At 37.4% G+C, this 21,648-nt stretch overlaps 1 protein-coding gene across 2 annotated transcripts in view; it reads right to left on the bottom strand.

The window, feature by feature from the left end:
• Positions 1–21,648, bottom strand: part of LOC111331469 (rho GTPase-activating protein 21-B) — a 34,340-nt gene extending 12,692 nt beyond the window's left edge. The window contains exons 1-16 of one of the 2 annotated variants that reach the window (XM_022936589.2): positions 20,869–21,648; positions 16,358–16,519; positions 13,841–13,973; positions 12,849–12,927; positions 12,528–12,582; positions 10,459–11,871; positions 7,916–8,056; positions 6,164–6,205; positions 5,850–5,903; positions 4,920–5,009; positions 3,962–4,087; positions 3,530–3,598; positions 2,807–2,874; positions 1,329–1,450; positions 787–864; positions 467–519 (exon numbers count right to left, since the gene is read on the bottom strand). In XM_022936589.2, the coding sequence (XP_022792324.2) occupies positions 467–519; positions 787–864; positions 1,329–1,450; positions 2,807–2,874; positions 3,530–3,598; positions 3,962–4,087; positions 4,920–5,009; positions 5,850–5,903; positions 6,164–6,205; positions 7,916–8,056; positions 10,459–11,871; positions 12,528–12,582; positions 12,849–12,927; positions 13,841–13,973; positions 16,358–16,519; positions 20,869–20,895 (2,712 nt within the window). In that variant the 5' untranslated portion in view covers positions 20,896–21,648. The remainder of the gene's footprint in view (positions 1–466; positions 520–786; positions 865–1,328; positions 1,451–2,806; positions 2,875–3,529; positions 3,599–3,961; positions 4,088–4,919; positions 5,010–5,849; positions 5,904–6,163; positions 6,206–7,915; positions 8,057–10,458; positions 11,872–12,527; positions 12,583–12,848; positions 12,928–13,840; positions 13,974–16,357; positions 16,520–20,868) is intronic. The other variant, XM_022936590.2, reaches the window with a different exon arrangement.

The following is a 21,648-nucleotide window of genomic DNA, read 5'->3' as shown; positions in this document are numbered from 1 at the left end:
TGAAGGGAAGATTCATCGCGGAGGGCAACAAGGATCGGAAAATTTCCAATGATGCTGAGATGGAAAGGAGAATGTTGACTGCTGAGAAACAAATCGATCGTTGATGCAACTCATCTCAGAAAGAGGTGTTCTTCTGTGTTTCACCTTCTGTCAGATTGGTAGTCGCCATTATTTCGCAGCCCAACATCGCCAGAAAAGTCGAATCAAAGTGGGCACGGCTTTGTTGGAGCCACTCGGCCAAATCAAATGAGCTCTAAATCCTCCGGTTCTAGGACACACCTGATTGGTTCGTGCTCATCATGTGATGAGTGAGGTGGCTTTGTTGCTCTCTCATTTATCGCGCGCTCGAAATGGCTAGTGGGTGACGGATGAGACAATTCTTAATTTTTTTTTTTTTTTTCATTTTTTCCCTAGAGTTCACGAGTTTCCCTGATATTAAAGCAGTGTAAATACTTTTTACACCCACCTTGTTAGACTTGGATGATGGACACAGCTCTAATGGTACGCCAACTGAGTGCCCTGCAAATTCAATAGATCACAATAAGTAGCTTACATTGTCACAACAACGGCGCTATGGATGTGATCTCCTCAAAAATTTAAACGTTTTCAAAAGTTAAAATACTCTGTATGCTCCACGTGTTATGATCAACACAGAGACAATTCTACCATTAACACACAAGTAAGCTTACAATGTAATAAAACTACAACTGCAATAACACCTTTTGTTTTAAATGTAGTCAACTACAGTAATATTTGCGACCACTCTTCGCTGCTGAGTTACTCTACCTGACGGGTAACTATTTGGGTGTTGAGGTTTCTTCCGCTTCTTGGTGAATTTGTTTCCATGGTTTTTTCCACCTTCACCTTCAGAAAGAAAACCATCACCAAAAATGACAATTTTCCAAAAGCCAATAAATAACAAGGAAATACAAGTGGACAGTGCAAAGTTTCAAATGGCAGGAAAAGAGAGAGCTTGCAAAAGTTGCGGCGAAAAATAGGGATGGAATTTAAAGTAGCAGAAACAATAAAAATGTGCGTAAACCGTCAAGAAGAGGCCGCTAGTGTGAATTTCAAAGCCTCGCTGTCTTTCCCAGTTCGCATTGAAATAATTTTCCAAAGAATTATACCAAGGATTTCTCTTAAACTAAGTCAACAAAGGAAGAATATAAATGTTTTGAACACCATTTTGCGTTTTCTAATTCTCAAACTATCGCTTGCTGTAACGCCTTCTCTCTCCACTTCATGTAACAGTGAGGAGAGGAACGAGTCATATTAAACAAGCTCAGACTATCCCAGCATTAGACTACCACCATAGATACGTCTTGTACCTTTCGGTCCAGCGGTGATATTCCTGAATGACAGGCTCTTCTTGATGTTTGATATTCCAAGGCTGTGTATTTTGGTGTTTACTGGAGGTGACATCTTGTGACCAGACGAAGCAGCTGTTGTACTAAACAGATAACAATAGATCAAAATCAGTGTCTAAGCCATTACACACCCACCCCTTCCACAAATTACCAGTCAACTGATAAAAATTTGGGGTTAATTTTGGGTGAGGGGAGGGGAGGGAAGGGAAGGGGAGGGGAGGGAAGGGAAGGGGAGGGGAGGGGAGGGGAGGGAAGGGAAGGGAAGGAACGGGAAGGAAAGGGAAGGAAAGGGAAGGGAAGGGGAGGGGAGGGGAGGGGTAGGTACGCGGTTGCTCAGTTACTTACAATGATTCGCCAAACAATAATAATTTTACCACAATTAGCAGTAATGTCGCAATCTGATTGGCCAATTTGCCCTTGTCGATAAGAGTACAGACAACGCTGCTCGCGTCAACATGTCACGCAACATGTCACGCACTGTAAGAATCGTTTTAATTGACTTTGACATTGTTGCGGCTGACTCTCCACAACAATTTGACCACTGTGATCACGAATATCGTTGTCGATAAGAGTACAGACCAGGCTAAATCACTGTCGATTTGTTAATTATAATGAGAGAACACGTATCGTCACTTGCCATTCGCGTTTATCTTCCTTGAATGACCAGCATCTAAATTCTCCTCACAAAAATACTGCTGAATCATTCATTGCAATCACGAGAATAATGGAATTGATCGCCAACCTAAGAAACTTTGATCGTTGAACGAATTCTCCTTGTCAGCAAAAAAGGACATGTACAGAGAAGAGTTGGGAGAATACGCATGCTGATGTTAAGGTGTGAAGAGTTAAGTTGACAATTTTGTCTCGTTCTATTCAAAGGAAAAACTCAACGCTGAAAAAAACCGACTAACCGTAGCCTGACATGGCTCCCTTCAGAGTAACGATATTCCCCCGTTTAAAAGAAATAATATGAGGTGGACTGAAGGAGATCCATCTCATTGATAATACTCAAACAGTTCGAAACAGGCCTAGATTCATACAACAAGAGTGGTCCACCTTACAGTTGTAAAATTAATTTCAAACATAAATTTTCTTCCACGCAACAAGACTGACAGTTGTTATAACAAATACAGGGGAGCAGGGTTGGCGTAGTGGTGAGAACGCTCGCCTTCCACCAACGTGTCCTGGATTCGATTCCCGGACCCCGTGTCAAAAGTGGATTGAGTTTGTTAGTTCTCTACTCTGCTCCGAGAGGTTTTTCTCCGGGTACTCCGGTTTTCCCCTCTCCTCAAAAACCATCATCATTTGAATTTATTTAATTTTAGAGTTTATTTAGATTTACACACGACCCCACAAGCTGTTCAGCTCTAAACATTATCGTGTCTAAATAAAGGTGTTATTATTATTACATGTTTTAAGATTCGATGTTTATTTCTTACCCAGAAGTCTCTTGTTCCACCGTTTTCATTCTCCTGATGATCAGACTTTGACTACTCACACCATTTTCCTACAGGAAAAAGTTATCTTACATCTTCAATGATCTTATTGCAAGGTGTGCAACACCAAACAATAAGGGTTCTTATTACACGACTCGGCCAATAACTAAAATCAACCAATCAAAATGCTCTATTGCCGGTCAATATTCTCTAAGTATTGGACCGGGCACTGTCCCGAATGGTCCCGAATGATACCGCACTTGTGTCCCTTTGAACTTCAGTCGTATAATAAATCTCTTATTAAACAAGCTTTCTCGGGACCGTACTGGAAGAATATCGGCGCTCGGTCCGTACTGTCAAGACCTCGAGCCGATATTCTCCCAGTACGGCCCTCGCGCTTGGTTAATAAGATATATTTGTTAGTAATACAACTTGGTGCAACATCAAGAGGGAACAGGAGAGAGAAGAAAGAGAGGGAATACAAGCATTCTGGCAAACCTACATGAAAAAATATCAGTTACCTCAGTTTGCAGCTTAAAAATCATTGAGTAGGGTACATTGAAGCTGTAAACATCTAGAACCCCCCAAACACTCAAGATAGTATTTTTGTTCGTATTATTTGACAATTTCGTTCCCTAATTTCCGTGATTTCTCCATTTTGATATTCTTCACTCAGTGTACCGGTAATCGCTTTAAGTAGCTTAAAAGAATGAAAGACAAACTAACATCTTCATCCGGGTTGTTATTGGCCTGAATGGCTTCAATCCAAGACATCATCGACTCAGGATCTTCGCTCTATAACAGAATGATACGTAAGATAGACGATCCTCGCAGTAGAGAGCGCTATTCATGCAATAGCGAAAATCAGACCTGAAAAAACTCGGGCCTGTACGGGATTCGAACCACTGACCTCTACTGGTACATTTAATGAGAATACTCAAACTTATCAGGTAGAAGGTGTTCTTTTGATCAAACACAAAATCCTCAAAACCATTTTAAGTGGAAATGTACAGCAAGTGAGTGGAGAATTAACAATCAGATCTTGGGAGTCAAACCGTTAACCTTTCTTTCCACACACAAAAAAATTAACTTATGTGTAGTGTACCTCAGGCTAAGAAAGGGCTCCCAATTGTCTACAAGATTGTTTAAGTGGGTTACCTGAAATAAGAACTCTGATCCATTGAATGTAGTCAATCTAAAAACATTCTTTCTTTTAGTGTAGTCATGGGCAATATCTACAATGCTTGACTTGATACTGATGGGCTGTTCATCAGAACTCTCCTCCTAAAATTTGACAAATATTACATCAGACCCTTTGAAATACACATCATAATTACAATTTAAAAGAATGGTCTTGACAAAAAAAAAAAAAAAAGGAATACCTTGTTAGCCATTTCATTCCTTTTACTCCAGAGGAGATATTGAAATTTAAATATAGTTTTCAACACATTTTTAACACTGCTCGGCTGGCAGGTGATGAGCATTACGTAGATGATGCTATTTGAATATCAAACCAAGTATTCCACTTACAGCTGAAAATAATATTTGAAGTCATATATTGCTTTCAGATCCTGGGAGACCTTAGACATGTACTTTATATTGCGCAAGCCATGACAAGGAAAAACAAAGACAGGGACCAATAATTCCTAATAAATTGTCTAAATTGAACCCTGGTGATTGTTTTTATTTTTGTTTGTTTTGATTTTGTTTCCCACAACCTTCTCACCACATTAGATTTTAGTTCACCAAATTGGGGAGAGGTTAACAAAAGCCCAGGTTTTGAGTTAATTAACAAAACTGTTCCAAAAATGTGATCTTCTGAAACCTGCTGCACAGTAGAGAGGATTTGAATACACCAGATTCAACTAGATCACCACAAACAAGTCTTAGAGGAAGCAGGGAGACCTTATCTATTGGTTTCCAGTGATTTGAATACACCAGATTCAACTAGATCACCACAAACAAGTCTTAGAGGAAGCAGGCAGACCTTATCTATTGGTTTCCAGTGATTTGAATACACCAGATTCAACTACATCACCACAAACAAGTCTTAGAGGAAGCAGGGAGACCTTATCTATTGGTTTCCAGCGATTTGTTATTACAGTACATCACCCACCTGATGAGCAGAGTTTTTGTCTTTATGCAAATAGAGAACATGGCCTCTAAGAACAGCATACACAGGTTTCCAAGACCGTGCACTTGAACGCTTAAACCAAACAAAAAAAATGTACCACATTTACTTATGATAGTTCAAAATCTAACCAACATCCTTACTTCTTCATTCGTATGCACCTAATTGCAGCATTGCTGTCATAGTAAAAATGCAAAATCCAAAACTGATAATTTAAGAACCACTTAAGCAAACCAAATATTCCTCAAGACAATCTTAACCCCTAATTACAGATGTGACCCTATATTTAAAACAAAAAAATGATTTAAAAAGAGAGAGAGAACTAAAAGGTCGAGAGAGCAGAAAGCAAATCGTTTTCTTCAAGAAGAGTACATTTTTTAATTTAGAAGCCATGTTTCGATGTTACGAACATCATCATCAGTTACAGACTATTTGAAAAACCGTTAGGGCTATTTAACAACTAGGCAAGACATGCATAATTAATTATGATTAAGTGACAAAAATTACATATTTCAGTGAGTAAAGTGTTGGAAAGAATATAAAGCCTAAAGCGACTAGGCGTCATGTTGACGTGATGAACTTGTTGGTTTAAATTAGGGTTTTCAGAGAGAACTGGAAAGTAAACATTTGTGAACCAATTTATCTCAACTTAAATTGGTTCTTAATATTGCATCTTGAAATGGCATATTTGATATCTTCATAATAATTTACAGAAATATGATAGCTTTTCTTGGGGAGGGCAGTAGGATTTGTTCTTTGCTATATCAGCCGCCAAACAGAGACACTTTTGTTTTCACAACTTGATTGTGAGCATCACTGCATCTACAAAAATCTTAACAATTTAAATCATACTCCTCACAAAAAAAAAAAGATATATAAAAAAAAGCTCTTTTGAAATGTTTCTTGCCCTTCTACCTTGCCTCCATCCACCACTGCTAGTTTTCTAGAGAGAAGGCCTTCCTTGTACACCTACACGTACAAAAAACATACGTGAAACATCTAGATTTAAAGAAATTATAACAGTGCTACTAAATCATTCCCTGGATGTACATATCAGGAACCTTTCAATTAATTTAATTTAAGACTGAGGAAGTCTTCTAGCATCAAAATATATGCACTGATTATATCAAATCAGAGTATTAAACCACAGAAAAGATAAATTGACATTTCAAATGGACCAGAGGTCTTTTCTCTGAGTACCTGTTCTTAACTTTACTGCAGTGGCTTACCTCCAATATTCCTGGAACTTGATCATTTCTCTCTTTGGTTTCCTGGTTGAAGTAAATGGGTCAATTAATTAACAATTGTATTATACGACTCAGGAAGTCAGAGGGCCAATAACTAAAATCAACCAATCAAAATGTTCTATTGCTGGTCAATATTCTCTCAGTATTGGACTGTGCACTGTCCCGAATGGTCCCGAATGATACCACACTTGTGTCCCTTTGAACTTCAGTCGTATAATAAATCTCTTATTAACCAAGCTCGCTCGGAACCGTACTGGAAGAATATCAGCCCTCATTCTTTTTTTGTACGGACCTTGCTGTGCTCGGTCCGTACTGTCAAGAACTCGGACCGATATTCTCCCAGTACGGCCCTCGCGCTTGGTTAATAAGATATAAGTAGTTACTGTAATGATCTTATCAGCCGTGCACTCATCAAGATAAGAAGAATGGCTTTGAAGGGCTCAAGAGCTTAAGGTAACAGCTGGTCCAAAAACTAGCTCAGGGGCACTCCAGTTTCTTCTCCAAAGGGATCATTTAATGACTTGTTAATAGTATACATTTAATTTAAACTTTTTGCACTCAGTTACCATGTTAGGGATGAACTAATAACACTTAAATCTGTTAATGAATGGAAACACATACCCTGAATGCATATCACTTCAAATGAAAAAGTCTTCAGAAGAAGTTGGTTGCAATTATTGCACAACTTTTCCGAAACATACAGGGCCTACAACTTTTTATCACTGATGCATGTTTTTTGGTTTAGTTTTACACTTGGTGAACTTCTTCTCACCCACTCTGATAGCTTACCACTCCCAAACACCATGGCTTTAAATATTCTTCAACCAGGGATCAAATTGAACCTCAACATTCTGAATCTCCTCCAATAATCCCCATACTCTCAGAGCTCAAAATTAGCGGTCCTCCGGTTGTCCGAGACGACCAAAAAGTTTACCAGGCAACCAATTTTTAGTAAAATTAAGAGGCTGGTTGTCCAGGAAAAAAAACAATGGACAACCCAGCCAAAAATAGAACATAAATTAACCATAAAGAACACCTGACCTACGTGACGGTTTTGTTTTGTCAATGTCCAGTAGTGTGAAGTTAATAATAATTTGCCTTAGCTAAGCGTTTTCCTCTGTTTTGGATATCTGTAAATTTTATAAAACATTGCCAGGTACGAAAATGTAAGAGACAAACACAGAGTTTCTTGTCTGGAGGCAATCAAGATCAAAGACGCCATTTTTAAAAAAACCACAACTTAAACCCAGACTTCTGCGAAAACCATTGCCGCACACTAAGAACTATGGGTTTAATTCAAGCTTGACCCCCACGTGATTTTCTACCGGGCAACCAAGGATTCATCAGGGCAATCAAATTCACAGCTTTGGTTGCCCGGCTTTTGAAATAGGGACAACCTGGATTTTTTCTTAATTTTGAGCATTGTACTCTATAAAGCAACTTTCCCTTGAGCCAAGGTATCAAACAGGCAAAATAAACCCCCTCCATCATTCTTTGCCTTCTTAAATAGTAGGGATACAAGGAAAACCTGTTTCTATTGTCACTTTATTCGTAGCTTTAACTACAGCAGAATCAGTACAGTCCATAGTTTCTTAATAGGCCCCCCCCCCAATTAAGCACTTTCCATCCAATAAACCCCTTCTTTGAAGACTAACTTTATAAGAAGAGCCTCCTTTGAATAAGTTCCACTTTGTAACTTTTGCAGCAAATTGTAAATCATTAAAAGGTTTTTACCTCTTCTTCCTTTGTAGCTTCTAGTGATGCTTCATGTTTTGATGTTGGAGATGATGTTGCCATGACGTAAGAGATACGTCTATTTGTTCTTTGGGCTGTACCTTCATTTGAAGACTTTTCATCACCAGTGCCTGAAAATACCTGTGCAATACACAGTGGAAGGTGACACATGCAAAATGTAAACACAACGACTAAAAGGAAAGTGAATTGCACCTGTTCTTTAGTTATATAAGAGAACTGACAAAGTGCTGCAAAGACCAGGTACGATACGCTCTAAATTCATTATTTGTTATAACAAAAGTCTTGGCATAGTAGCAAACAAAGAGAATTACTTATTAAAGACTGATACACTTACACGAGTGACAAAAATAAATCATTGCATAGAATAATTTAATTTAATTTAATAACTTCTAGAGCGCTATTTTCATTCAATGATCAACAGCGCTTAACAACTTAAAATACTACAGTAAATTCAAATTTATAAAACTAATTACATGTACATTAATAATAACAATGCATGTTAAAAATAAGAATAAAACTGAATATCCATAATAAGGATCTTAATTAAGAATAAGGATCTTAATAAGGAACTTAATTAGTAATATTAATAAAAGTAATTGTCAGACAGGGTACTTTGAGAAAGCTGCACGAAATAAATAAGTTTTCAGCTTACATTTAAAAATGGAAAATGATTGAATATCACGTAATTCAGGCTGCAGAGCATTCCATAAGTACGGGGCAGCAGCAGAGAATGATCTGTCCCCCAACGTGGCAAGCATTTTCCCCTTAGGAGGGTCAAGTAATAAACTTTGATTTAATCTAAGGTTATATACAGACCTAGGCTTGATGTTAATTAGTTCAATGATATTCCTAGGCGCCCATCCATGAATAGCTTTAAATGTTAAAATTATGATCTTAAAAAGAACACGATGTTGTACTGGTAACCAGTGAAGCTGACAAAGCGCAGGAGAAATATGCGAATACTTACTTAAACTCAGTACAAGTCTAGCCGCAGCATTCTGCACACTTTGCAATTTGGCTATTTGCGACTTAGGAAGGCCATACAAAAGTCCATTACAATAGTCTAAACGACTAGTGATAAAAGCATGAATAAGCCTTAATAACGAATCGCGAGATATATAATTATTAATCCTCCTAATATTATGTAGGTGATAAAATGCGGAATTACAAATTTTATTAATGTGCGTTGACATAGACAACTTATTATCAAACCATGCACCGAGATTTCTAACACAGGAACTAGGATAAATATCACAATCACCGACGGAAATATTCCATTCATCATTGATCTTACCTAATTGTTGTCTAGTTCCTATTAAGATCAACTCAGTTTTATCGTCATTAATCATTAGCCTATCCCTAATCATCCAATTTCTTAAATCACAAATACATCTATTCATAGCACTGACAGCTTCATCAAGACTAGACTTATCATCAGACTTGAAGCTAAGATACAATTGCGTATCATCAGCAAAGCAATGCACACTAGGAAGATGTTTCTTTATGATAGCAAATAGCTTTGATGCATAAACTATGAATAATAAAGGTCCAAGGCAAGAGCCCTGTGGAACACCACAGTCCAATTTAAAATAATTGGACAGAGTACCATGTATAGAGACCTGCTGGCTTCCTTGAGAAAGATAGGAGTGGAAGCATTTGAGAGCATTCCCACATAAACCAACATCATTATGCAAACAATCAAGCAACACATCGTGGGACACTGTGTCAAATGCTGCGCTAAGATCCAATAGAACCAATAACATTACATGTTGGGAGTTCATCTTTAAAAGAATATCATTCATTACTCTCAGTAATGCAGTCTCAGTACTGTGGTATTTTCTATATGCAGACTGGAATAAGGGATAAATGCTATTTGCCATCATATGTTCATGCAGCTGATTGAAGACAGCTCTTTCAGTAAGTTTTGACACATACTGAAGATTACTGACTGGCCTATAGTTCTTAAATACCAGATCAAGACCGGTCTTCTTTAATAACGGATTAACCAGTGCACATTTCCAGTTTAACGCAAACGAACCAGACTCCAGGGACAGATTAATGACTTTAGTAATAACTGGAAGAAGCACGTCAATACAGTTAATCATCAAAGACGTTGGCATGATGTAACTGAGCTTTTACTTCATTATCTCCTTTTCAACTTATTCCTTGATAATAAAATTTATCTGTTTGTTTGTTAGTATTTTTGTCAACACTGGACACAATTTAGTTTAGGAAGCTAGCTTGGAGAGTTTATTTAGTAATCTCAGTCTGTCTTTATTACCAACCCTCTTTAGACCAGCTATGCTAATTGTGGGCCCTTAATATTAATGTTAATAATCTGGAAACTGAATAAAAGCATGAATGTGTGGATGTGTGAAACTCTGCCCAAAAAAATGAATGAAAGCCCTCACCATATTTCACCAACAGCCTTGTACAAGTTTAAACTTAACTCTAGCTTGATACTCAAAGTTTGGTCGAGTATCAAAGGTTCAGGATAAGGCAAGAAAGAACTATCAACTTACATCTGAATTGCACTGTACCTCATCCTCTTGTTCACTGGCTGGAATGTCCATCCCTTCATCCCCATTGACATCCTCACAGAGCTCCATTCCAGATGAAACATGCACCATAACTGGTGGTAACATATTAGAAAATGCTTCAACCAAGGGTGACTTTCCTTTGCTTTGGGGAGCAGTGGACCAAATTTTCTGGTCTGATGGAGAAGAAGAGGAAGCACCTTTGGATGTTGCCATTAGATAGGACACTCGCCTGGGCTTTGGACTGCCTTGTTTGTTTGCTGCAGATGGATCTGGTTCAGATACAGCATGTCCAACTGTTCGCATGACAGTCATTTCATCAAGAGGGGGGTTGTTTCGATAGACAGATAGCTGACTTGAATACCCAGCTTGTTTCACATGGTCCTCACTCTGCCGTGGCACTTTGGCTGGATGAGGGGATTGGGGGTCTCTTTGCATTTCCGTGTTTGTTTGTGATGACCACCTCCCACTATCACCACTCTGTCTATGAGGCAGCCCTTCTTTACTTTCAAGAAGTGTGGCCCCCACTGTGGATGATTTTAACCCCCCTGGACTATTCTTGTTCATGTGAGAGGCAATAGTTCTGATTAAATATGACGTGGTCTCCTCATGGGAAGGGTGACTCTTTCTGTAACCTGGATCTGTTGCCACTGGCTGACGAGAGCCCATGTCAAGGCTTGTATTCATGTAGGTTGTTGAAGTGCTGTCTGAAGCCACAGTTCTAGGTGCTGACAGCATGAATGGAGGTATGTTAAGTGAACCACGCTCTTTGCTATTTGATGCATACTTATCATTTACAGAATTGACTTTTTTTAGCTCAGATATCCCACCAGGACTCCTGTTTTGATCTTCAAGATTTTGCATTTCTCCCTCTGGAAGAGAATGGGACCGACTTTTAGTCCAGGAATCTTCCAGGACTGTCAAAGTGTTTCCCATTTTGGAGCCTTTGTCAAAACGAAGAGCAAGTGGCCTTCCAGTGGAATCAGTAGCAGCCATAAAATAAGAGCCATCCATATGTGGGGATTTCACAGAGCTACTTTCCAATGCACTTGAACTTCTAGACTTCAAATTATTGTTGTAAGGAGCACTCTCCGAGGTGATAACAAAACTCCTGTTCTCCATTGCAGTCCTGTCTACAGAACCACGCCTAAGGGTGACACTTGGAGAAGGACTACCTCTATCGTGGACAGCAGAGCTCTGAGAATCTTTGTCTGACAATTTCAAATAAAATGAGTTGGCTGGGTTTATGGTCATGGTGGACATGACTCTTGTTGGGCTGTCATGGCTCGAAAGTCTCCTGTATGCTGGTTTGGGCTTGACAGGAGGTGGTGACTGACTGGTGAATTCATGGGAGCCAACAGATATGCTTGGTGGAATAGAGGACAGTGTGGGAGTCACCTGTATTAAAAAAGAGAAATTGGACATTCAAGGAGCAATAATTTGAGTCATTTTTCTCTGAGACAAACAGCACTTAACTGTTTGTCTAGAACTTTTGGAATAACACAACAATTACACATACATTAAGAAATTGGAACACTTTGTGATTGAGTGTTGTAAAACCACAACCAAAGAAATCACAACAGTCAATCAGAAAAAAGGAAAATAATACCAGAAGCCCAATGAGAACTCAAAGTGAAAACAAGAAAATGACCAGAAGCACTGGAAAATGTGAGTAATCAAGATGTAAGTGATTTTGGTTTGGAATCTATTCGGTTGTGAAAGCAGCTTAATAAGTTTTCTAAACCAATCATAAATTGAAAAAGAGTAAAACCAAAGCAATCCCTGATCACTTTTTACACTCAATTGAAAGTTGCTTTAAAGACTGTGATCACAGATTCTTCATTATATTCAGAACTCAGGTTTATCATCAAAGAGATTGTGTAACATCCCAAAATAAGAGAACCAAAGCCAAATACTGAGCTGTTTATTTCCAAACGCATGGAAGAGTGATTTTAAAGTAATCTAAAGTATGTAAGACATCTTGCACAAGGGAGTCTAGAAACAGATAACATGTTTACTGTAAATTAAACAAAAAAAACACAGCTTATGCTTACCATTTGAAGAACACAATCTTCTTTTGGTATGATGCCTAGTTCCAAGAGTTCTTGGCTGGAGAGAAAAATAATTATGCGGTGCACTCTTGTAAAAAAAAAACTTAGTCTTCATTTTTACTACATGGCAAATGGTTTAATTTACAAAATACTCCCCATACCAGCATTACTGCATGTACCCTTCACAGCCCTTTCATTCTGAAGAGTGATCAATGCAGGGCTGAAAATGACTCATAAAACCTTGACAGAACTTCTTATGAGAAGATGACAAGGTGAGGGAAGCCCCTTTAAAACAACAAACATTTCAAAGACCTTATTACTAACCTTGAAAGTATGAGCTCAATCACTTGTGAATACGACTTTCCCAATACTGGATGGCCATTAACAGAAACAATTTGATCACCTGGAAAAAGGCAAGAAGTGTGCAAATGGATTGCTTGTAATAAAGGCAGAGGTTGGGCTTGTACTACAGGTTATGAATATATTTTTCTCCAATCCCAACATGGTTGGCTAAAATGTGCAGGTTCAAGCCCCAAGCAGGTAGGTCATTGTTTCAAGACACAACTCCCAGAAGTGATTTTGACCATGCAGGAGTACAAATGGGTAGCAGCAACCCGCCATGAAACTTAGGGGTAATTTGAGACAAACAAACATATCATGAAGGAGGAGAAATAATCCTTTAACTTGCTCCATGCTACTGAAGCCATGATCAACTTTGGAACCTATATGCAAACAAGTCGGTCTCATATGAAAACTTATCTTTCCTATGAATATAGTTATGTTAATAGAGTTCTCACATTCATTAAAATATAACTGTGATGGATGTCTAGACCTACAGGTTAGGATAGAGGTTTGGCTAATTGTTAAGAGCAAAAGAACAAGCTCCCACTCCCATTAGAATCAAACTACTCATGATACCCACAAACTGTACCAGCATTCCATAGAGGGGACATGAAGTACAATTCTCTGTACACACAGTTACTCCATCCAAGCACAAGCCACCTTAAACTGGTTTAATGTGATAAACAAGAGCCAAGCAGCCAATGCCCCAGACCTTCTCCAAGTTTCCAGAGGAGAAAAAATATTGCTACTCTTCCTGGAGGGGAAACTAGTTTACTCCAGGTTGTCCTTCCCTCAGTTCAACATAAAGTGAAGCACAATCATATTCTTGGGTGGAGAGAAGCACTTTGAGAGTTCAGAGCCTCATTCAATGCCTCCACCCAGGATCTAAACCTGGAGCTTTTAATCCTGAGTCCATAGTGTTGATCATTCACCTGCCATGTCTACCACTATTTGTAGTAGTTGTTGTTCTTTACCTGTGGAAAGTCCAGCCCTGTCAGCAGGGCCACTGGGTGCAACTTGCCGCACAAAGACTGTGTCCATGGGCTGTGACTTTTGCCTCTCAGCGTCATCAACATGGTAATCAATGCCATTCACACCTGGGTCAGGCTACAGTAAAGTAGAAGCCATTTTGAGTTCAATAACAACAAAACATTTTTCTTACGTTATCCTTGTTTTGAACCAATGATAACTGATTTAAGTAGCCAACAGAGAGGCTTATGCACATGTAACTATGCCTCAAACATGCCTCATATCTGTTAACTTGAGCCCAACCTGTTCATATCTTAACGGTACAGTTATACAGTCATGTAACACTTTTTTTATGCCCCATCAAACTGCACCAGTTCTATCACATTAATTTACTCTGTACCCATACTTTCTTCTTAACTCTTGTGAGGCCGAGAGAAAACAAACAAAAGGAAAAAAACAAGTATGTTTGCCTGTTTGTGTCATCTAAGCCTCATAATTAAGAATTCCTTGATTTTTCTGGCTCATTAATACATGAAAGCTGATCCTGTGAGAAGTTGTATAAATTTCAGCATTTAAATCCTTCAAATAAAAGAACTGACTTTTTATTCTCCCCTCTAGCTGCTACAAATTTCGTTGCGAATTAGTTATTAGAATTTGATGTTAGATCAAGATGACAACTTTTGTCTGATCAGTTTGAATATTCTCATGACCTGTTCGCTGGATATTGTATAAATATTATACAGAGAAGTTACATGTTAATCACTTCTGGAAGTTAAGGGGTGAAGTAAATAATGCCCCACAATTGTTTCATCAATGTGGCTTTTACAGTCAAACTAAGTGAAGCGTACCCCTCAGGATTACATTTAATGATTTAATTATTTGAATATTGAACCCACTAATCATTTCAGGAGCATAATAGTGAATTGAATATTTGAACATGGAACCCGCTAACCGTTTCAAGAATGCAATAATGGATTGATTATATGAATATTGAACCCAATAGCCGTATTCATTTTGAAAAGGCGCAGATCATTGTTCAAATCAGAAGTCCATTTCTGATTGGATTATGTGAACACGTAATGATGGATCGGAACTATTTCAACATGGCGTCAGACATGGCGGGAAAGGTGAGTACAAGTGTTGTGAAGAACTTCTTGTAAATGTTGTAAATGGAATGTTATCAAGAGCTTTTTTCGCCTATTTACATCTTGACGAACTTGTAGAAATTCTTGCGTGTATTCATGGTTGAGAAAAATAGTTTACGGGCAAAGCCATCGCAAGACTTTTTTTATTTCATTAATATTTGCGATCGACTGTTTTCACAGTATTTTTACAGTGCAGTTTGTTCATTTTCAGGATTTCTCGTCAAATAGAACAATCTTATTGGACTTCAGAAATGGACCTCTAATTTGAACAATGATCCGCGCCTTTTCAAAACAGATACGACTATCAGGTTCAATATTCAAATAATCAATACATTATTGCATTCGTGAAACAGCTAGCGGGTTCAATAATCAAATAATCAATTCATTATTGCATTCTTGAAACGACTGGCGGGTTCAATATCCAAATGATCAATTCATTAATGTAATCTTGAGGGGTACACTTCACTCAGTTTGACTGTAACCCTTAAACTTCCATGAGTGACTAAGACAGAATTCTCCATACAAAATCAATACAACAGCAAGCAAGTAACTGATGAGTCAGTAATAATAATAATAATAATAATTTATTAATTTATAGTGCGCTTTTTAACATGTAATGATCAAGAGCACATAAGGATTAGATGTACTAATGAGATCTTAGGAGTGAAATGGTTAATAACAGACTGAAAACTTAGAAGTTCAATTTTGTTCCATGTTACCCTCAGTCATTATCATGCAACCATCTAAACTGAAATGAAACAAACTGACATCCTCCAATCACAACCTCGCGATTTTCTTAGCCTCCATGCACGAACTCTGGAACACTGTTACCTTTAATTTTTTATATATGTATCCTTTCCTGTTTTTTTTTTTTTTTTAATGTTAGTATAATTGTAACTGAAACTTGAGTGCTAAATAAAAAATAAAGTAAAGTTGACAACTCCTCCACACCACTTCCTGAAACTGCTAAAACAGTGTGTGCATTTTCCTAGAGGTTTCCTCCATGTAGGGGTTTCACTGAAGGCCAGGCACCGGGCAAATTGACCAGTTGTGGGGCCAGTTTTGCCCACCTGGTTTGACCATCTGGAGAAAAGTTTATCTTAAAAAGAAGTTCAGTTAAAAAAGTTTTGCCTGCCTGTGAAAACCAGTTACCATCCTGCTGAAAACATTAATGAAACCCCTGTCCACGATTGATGAAAGAGTGAAAAGCATCATAAGTGATACAACTAAGGCTGTACAACTCCACAGTTCACATGATACTGCAAAGCTCAGTAAAAAAAATAAAGGCAATAAGTCAATTTTTCTGTGACACCGTCTTCCCTGGACACAAATTATTAAAAATGGGTAATGCTACCCTGAGTATGAGTGGACACTTACCTCACTTGTTTTTCTAATCAGTTCTGGAGGGTAAACAACAAAGTGTCGCAATGTGAATCCAAATCCATTGCTTTGACGATGCAAACTTATCAGCTTTGAGGGCGGGAGATATCCTGGGTTATGTCCAATGTCTTTCTTTTGTTGCCAAGCCAGTTCACTTTCCTAAGAAGAAAATTTAATTTAACAGCAGATGTTACTTAGAGGAAAAAAACACTCTTGACTTGTAACACTGTTCAGAAGCTGTAAGCACAGTATTTGTTACATTCATTCAATGTTTTAAGAAGTATGATGCACACCATACGAAACAACTATTTATTCATTAACTAATTTTCTTCATTTCAATTTTCCCATACAATATTATGTTCTAAAGTACACTCTGATCAAAAGAAAACGAGAACTTAAGGTTACCGTGCACCTTCAGGGGTGTCTCACCTGCAAGCGATGTTGCGCGTCTGGTTTAAACTGTAGATATCTAAACCCCTATATCAAATTAAAGCTTATAGGACTGGCTATCAGACTATACCAAAAATTTTGAAAAAAAATTAATTGTCGAATTTTTCTCGACTTCTAAATGCGAGCGCACGAATCACCTTTTGAACATTACATGTCAAAGCGAATTTTGTTTTTCTAAGATTCCGCAGGCAGAAGTTATTCATCACTGCATGACTTACAAACTATCTAAGATCATGAAAGATTTATGTGACTCTTGCCAGTTAAAAATAGGTTTCACCTAAAGAAAATCATCTGTAGACTATATTTAGTCAAAGGACTTAAAACTGTAACACGTTTAAAATGGAAAAGAGCTCTAGAACTTGTTTAATTAGGTGTAATTGCTTTTCCATAACCCATAATCAACTGGAGAAATCAGTTTATATACACCAACTTACAGAATTTAGTTCTAGTGATAAACACAAAATGTAAATGACCTCCAGGTCACCAACTAAAACTTTTGGCAATGAACTCAAAATTGAATTATGGAACAGATGTGAAACAGGCACAAAATCACATTCCGGCATAGACAAATTGTTGCCTGTTGTTCTATGTAACAAAAGACACATCAATAAGCAATGAAAACCCATTATTTGCTTAATTGACATCTGTGTGTTTGAAAATTACGCATGAAAGCATAGTAAATGATCTGAAAATTGCATCTTTGACTTCTAAATGGCCAACTCATGTAAAATGTTTTCACTGGGTAAACTAATCTCCCACATTAATGAAGGAACTTTGAAGCGATTCAACATACAGCTTAGAATCTTGAACAAAAATTGACAGTCTGAAAAACTAGCAAAATTACCTACTTTGTGATAAACAAAAAACAAAAAAGAACTTAAAAATGCACTGTACATATTAGTAAATGAAAAGCATTAGCTAAATAGCTTAACTAACTAACAGGGAGCAGCGGTGTAAAAAAAAAAAAACTGTTAGTAGCTTTAGAAAGCTAGAACAGGTATATAAAAAAGGTCAAAAAGGCCAGCAATTTCTCTAGTGTATAAGATTGATTAGCTTTTAAAATTTAGTTAATTACTGAAAGACCAATGTATTTTTCTTAGTGGGAAGGGAGTGAGGTTGGTGGTTGAAAAGTTATAGTTACTGTAGATATTTTTATAATTAATGTTGTCATTATAATAAATATTTTTATTATCTTTTTTAGGTTGTGGAAAACCTGTAAAGGCCTGGGTGCACTGGCCTAACAAAATTTGTTTTGCTCCTCCAAAATCTTCACAAAATTTGTCTCTGCCAAATTTTCAATTTATCAACTGTGGGCCCACCAAAAACAGCAAAATATTTGTTAACTCCCAAATGTCAATCACACGGATATATACAAATTGAGCAGTGCTTGGACCTTGAGATTCAGCATAACTGTAACTTGGAAGCCATAACAGTTGTATTCTGAGTATGCTAAGTACTAATCGTCATTCAGCATCCCAAGGTACAAATCTTCCATCTCTACTGTTTGATTTCCATGTCAAGATTAAGTATCATTTTTAGTGGCCTTCTGCCTAGAAGGCTTGCATTTAAAAAGCCAGATCAAATTTTCTTGATTGACATATTCTTTTAATTGTGGCTTGTAAACTGAAACATCTGTCAAATTTCTATCCTGATAAAAATTTGTCCTGCTCTGAGGCAGAACCTCAGCACCTTTAAAGATTGGCATATCTTGACAAAATTTGGTAGGATAAAAAATCACCACTTGCACTTGTCTCACTGAGCTGATTACAGATTTTTTCACAAAATGAACATGAATTTACCAAGCGCACCCAAGCCCTAAACGTTATCTATTAATTCTTTCAAAATGATAACTGATAGATGGGTCATAAATAGTAAAAAAAAAAATAGCTGGTATTTATACAGTTATACTAAAACTTTCATCAATAATCTCCATGCCTCAAGTGCATAATATTCAGGCCTATGCTTGAGTGGCATCGTGTATTAATTATCTTCAAAAAGCCAGCTTATTAAATGCATTAAACCATTTTAATGTTACAAATTAGTCTTGCACCCTAAAAGATTATTTGTCACTCCTACTGGCAAAAGTTGCCTTCAAAAGTTTCATTCCCTTATTAATAACTGAAGCATTGTAATCAATTTTATGGCAAAATAATTTCACTGGTTACACCAACAGATATGCAGCAAAAGCTTTTTTTACATGACCTTGGTGTCTAATCAAATAGCAATTCCACAACTGATAAGAAGAATATTAGAAATCAGTGCGAACAAATGTACAAAAGAAATTCATGCAATGAACCTCAGTACAAACCATTTAATAAAAAATAGAAAATATTTTAGGTAAAGTTAAGAGGAAATTTTAATATGTAAAATTCTCATCATTCATTTGGAGATACAAGCACGTCTAGTTATTTATTGAAACTAATCTTGTTCTATAACAGCTGAAATAGCAGAAAGTTTTTTTCAGTTTATTCATGAAATTTGTATTCAACACAAACAAAGAAATTCTTCAAATGTAAATTTGCTCATTGACAACAAAAAACTATGTTCGTCAATCTTAACTTGAAACACAGCTACCGATTGTGTTGATTGCGGCAAATTCGAACTGGTTTTCTCCAGATTATGTTAACAAATGACTGATTTAATGTTGCAAGCTTTGCTGTAAGGTAATGTTTTAATTTCATTAAGAGATTTTAAGTATTGTGTGCTCAAAAGAATAAAAGAACCAGCTAAACACTAGGTTTGTACATTGCCGCGTTGGTACATTATAAAACGAAATCGTGGAAAGTAAAGGGTTCCATTCAGAGGTTCCTTCAATTGAGATCTTGTTCAGTCAGCAAAATTTAGCAGAACATCTGCTTCAACATGATCATTCCAGTTTGGAAAAAAATTGTTTACCCCAAATGAATAACGCTAGCACAATACAAAGAGGTAATTGCATCTAATAAAGCGATCGTAAGCTAACATATAATCCACAAAGAACTATAATCAATTCACACACTGTAGCCGCAGTGTAAAAAGCCCTGATCGACTGCATCTGCTAACAATGCAATATTTACCACAACATGCTCTCTGAATGAAACATTCTGCACTGGAAAATTGAAAACAATTGACCCTTAAATGAAAAGGAAATTAATATTTTACCGCATGAGTACTCTAGCAGGCTAATCACACTAATTTCAAATTACGCTTTGACATCACAAAAACGACAGACGCTGATCGCGGTCACAGGGACCGAAGGTCGCCATGTTTTAAAAAGTGATAAATGTCATCCTTTAAGTTTTAGTTACAAAATTGACGCAATGGAATTTTTTCAGAACCAGCGATCGGATAAAAATTTTTCTAAGCAAAGAATGATTATATACGAAGATATTTCGCACGAACGCAGACGTGAAATCACAACGCATGGTGAATGATAATTCCAATAAATCGCCACATAGCCGTAAATAACTTGGTTAGTGGGTATTGTGTCCTGAAATGACAACAATCTGCTTTCTAAAAATGAACGCGCCGGAGAGCAAGACACTATTGTGCAAACATTTGAATCCACACATATGGTTCACAAAGATTCAAAGCTTCACACTTCCGAAGAATACAACTGGTTTTTTAAAATGGTACTTCACCTTGCCGAAATAGGATTACATCGAAACGACTTATCAACAAAAATAGCCACCATTGAGCTACATTCTATGTATTTCCGAATACCTGAGCCGAAACTCGCTTCGCGTGAGAAAACTTTCCATTATTGTAAAGTTTACAAAGTGAGGTATTCTATGACATGACATTAACTCAAACATAAACAAGTTTACGCACGGTTTGCAAGTAACGAACTGAACGCTAATAGCCATCTATTGAAAATGAAAATCTGTTACAGACAAAAACAGATAAAGGAACCAACCAAAAGGGTGTAGACTAAACGTCCGACACCAGAAGAAAAGAATTAACTGAGGAATTCTACACCCTGCTGGAAAAATTTGCAATGTTTAGGACTAGCGATTGTCGCATTGGATCAACAAAACCCATAAACCGCTGTTTAGAACAGAAACGTAGAGATAACTTACCTCAACGTTGCCTCTAATAGAAGCCATATGTCAGTGAACAAAGGTTAAATTTAACCCATGATGAAGAGCCAGTACAGACAAGGTACAGTCAGCAATGCAACTAGTGAACTTGTACCGGACGCAAAAGAAAGCCGCAATTCTTGAGCACGTCGAAATAAATTACTCCAGTTGATAATTCGTAATTAATCGTTTATATTCCAAATAACAAATAACTTGTAGCGCTTCTGAGGTAAGAAAATCACAACATAACTGATGCTGAACTCCTCACCAAATCACAGATCAACGAAGGAGTAAAAACTGCATTGACCTGCCCAGAAGAACTCTAATATTAGACTCACATATGGGCCGCCGAGCGTTATGTCCAATTCAACAAAGGCGAACACCGCACTTTATGCACGTAAATTCCAATTATTATTATCTGGAAAATAGAAGACTCGTGAATTGATATTCTACTGATCAATGGGCGTCGACACAGAACCATCCAGCAAACACATCCGACGCAACTATCGAAGTAAAGGTGAAAACCTTCGGGCTTCCCGTGAGCGAAGCAAGAAGTAAGCTACTTCAAAACAACATTCCACGAAACGGATGCTCCATAGTGCGACATAAACTTCCTCGCATGCAAACCAAAAGCAAAGAGAATAGCTGAAATACAGCCCTGTGAAGCCCTTAGTGATTAGAAATCAGTAGAACAAGCACCAGTTTACGGAGTAAAACCTCTAATTTCATCGACTTATCTCTCGCGGCCTCTCGCTTGGCCAGCGCAGAGCAAAAATTATC

This window comes from Stylophora pistillata, chromosome 12, assembly GCF_964205215.1.
Source record: "Stylophora pistillata chromosome 12, jaStyPist1.2, whole genome shotgun sequence".
Taxonomy (NCBI): Eukaryota; Metazoa; Cnidaria; class Anthozoa; order Scleractinia; family Pocilloporidae; genus Stylophora; species Stylophora pistillata.
This window is presented reverse-complemented; position numbering and strand designations above follow the sequence as displayed.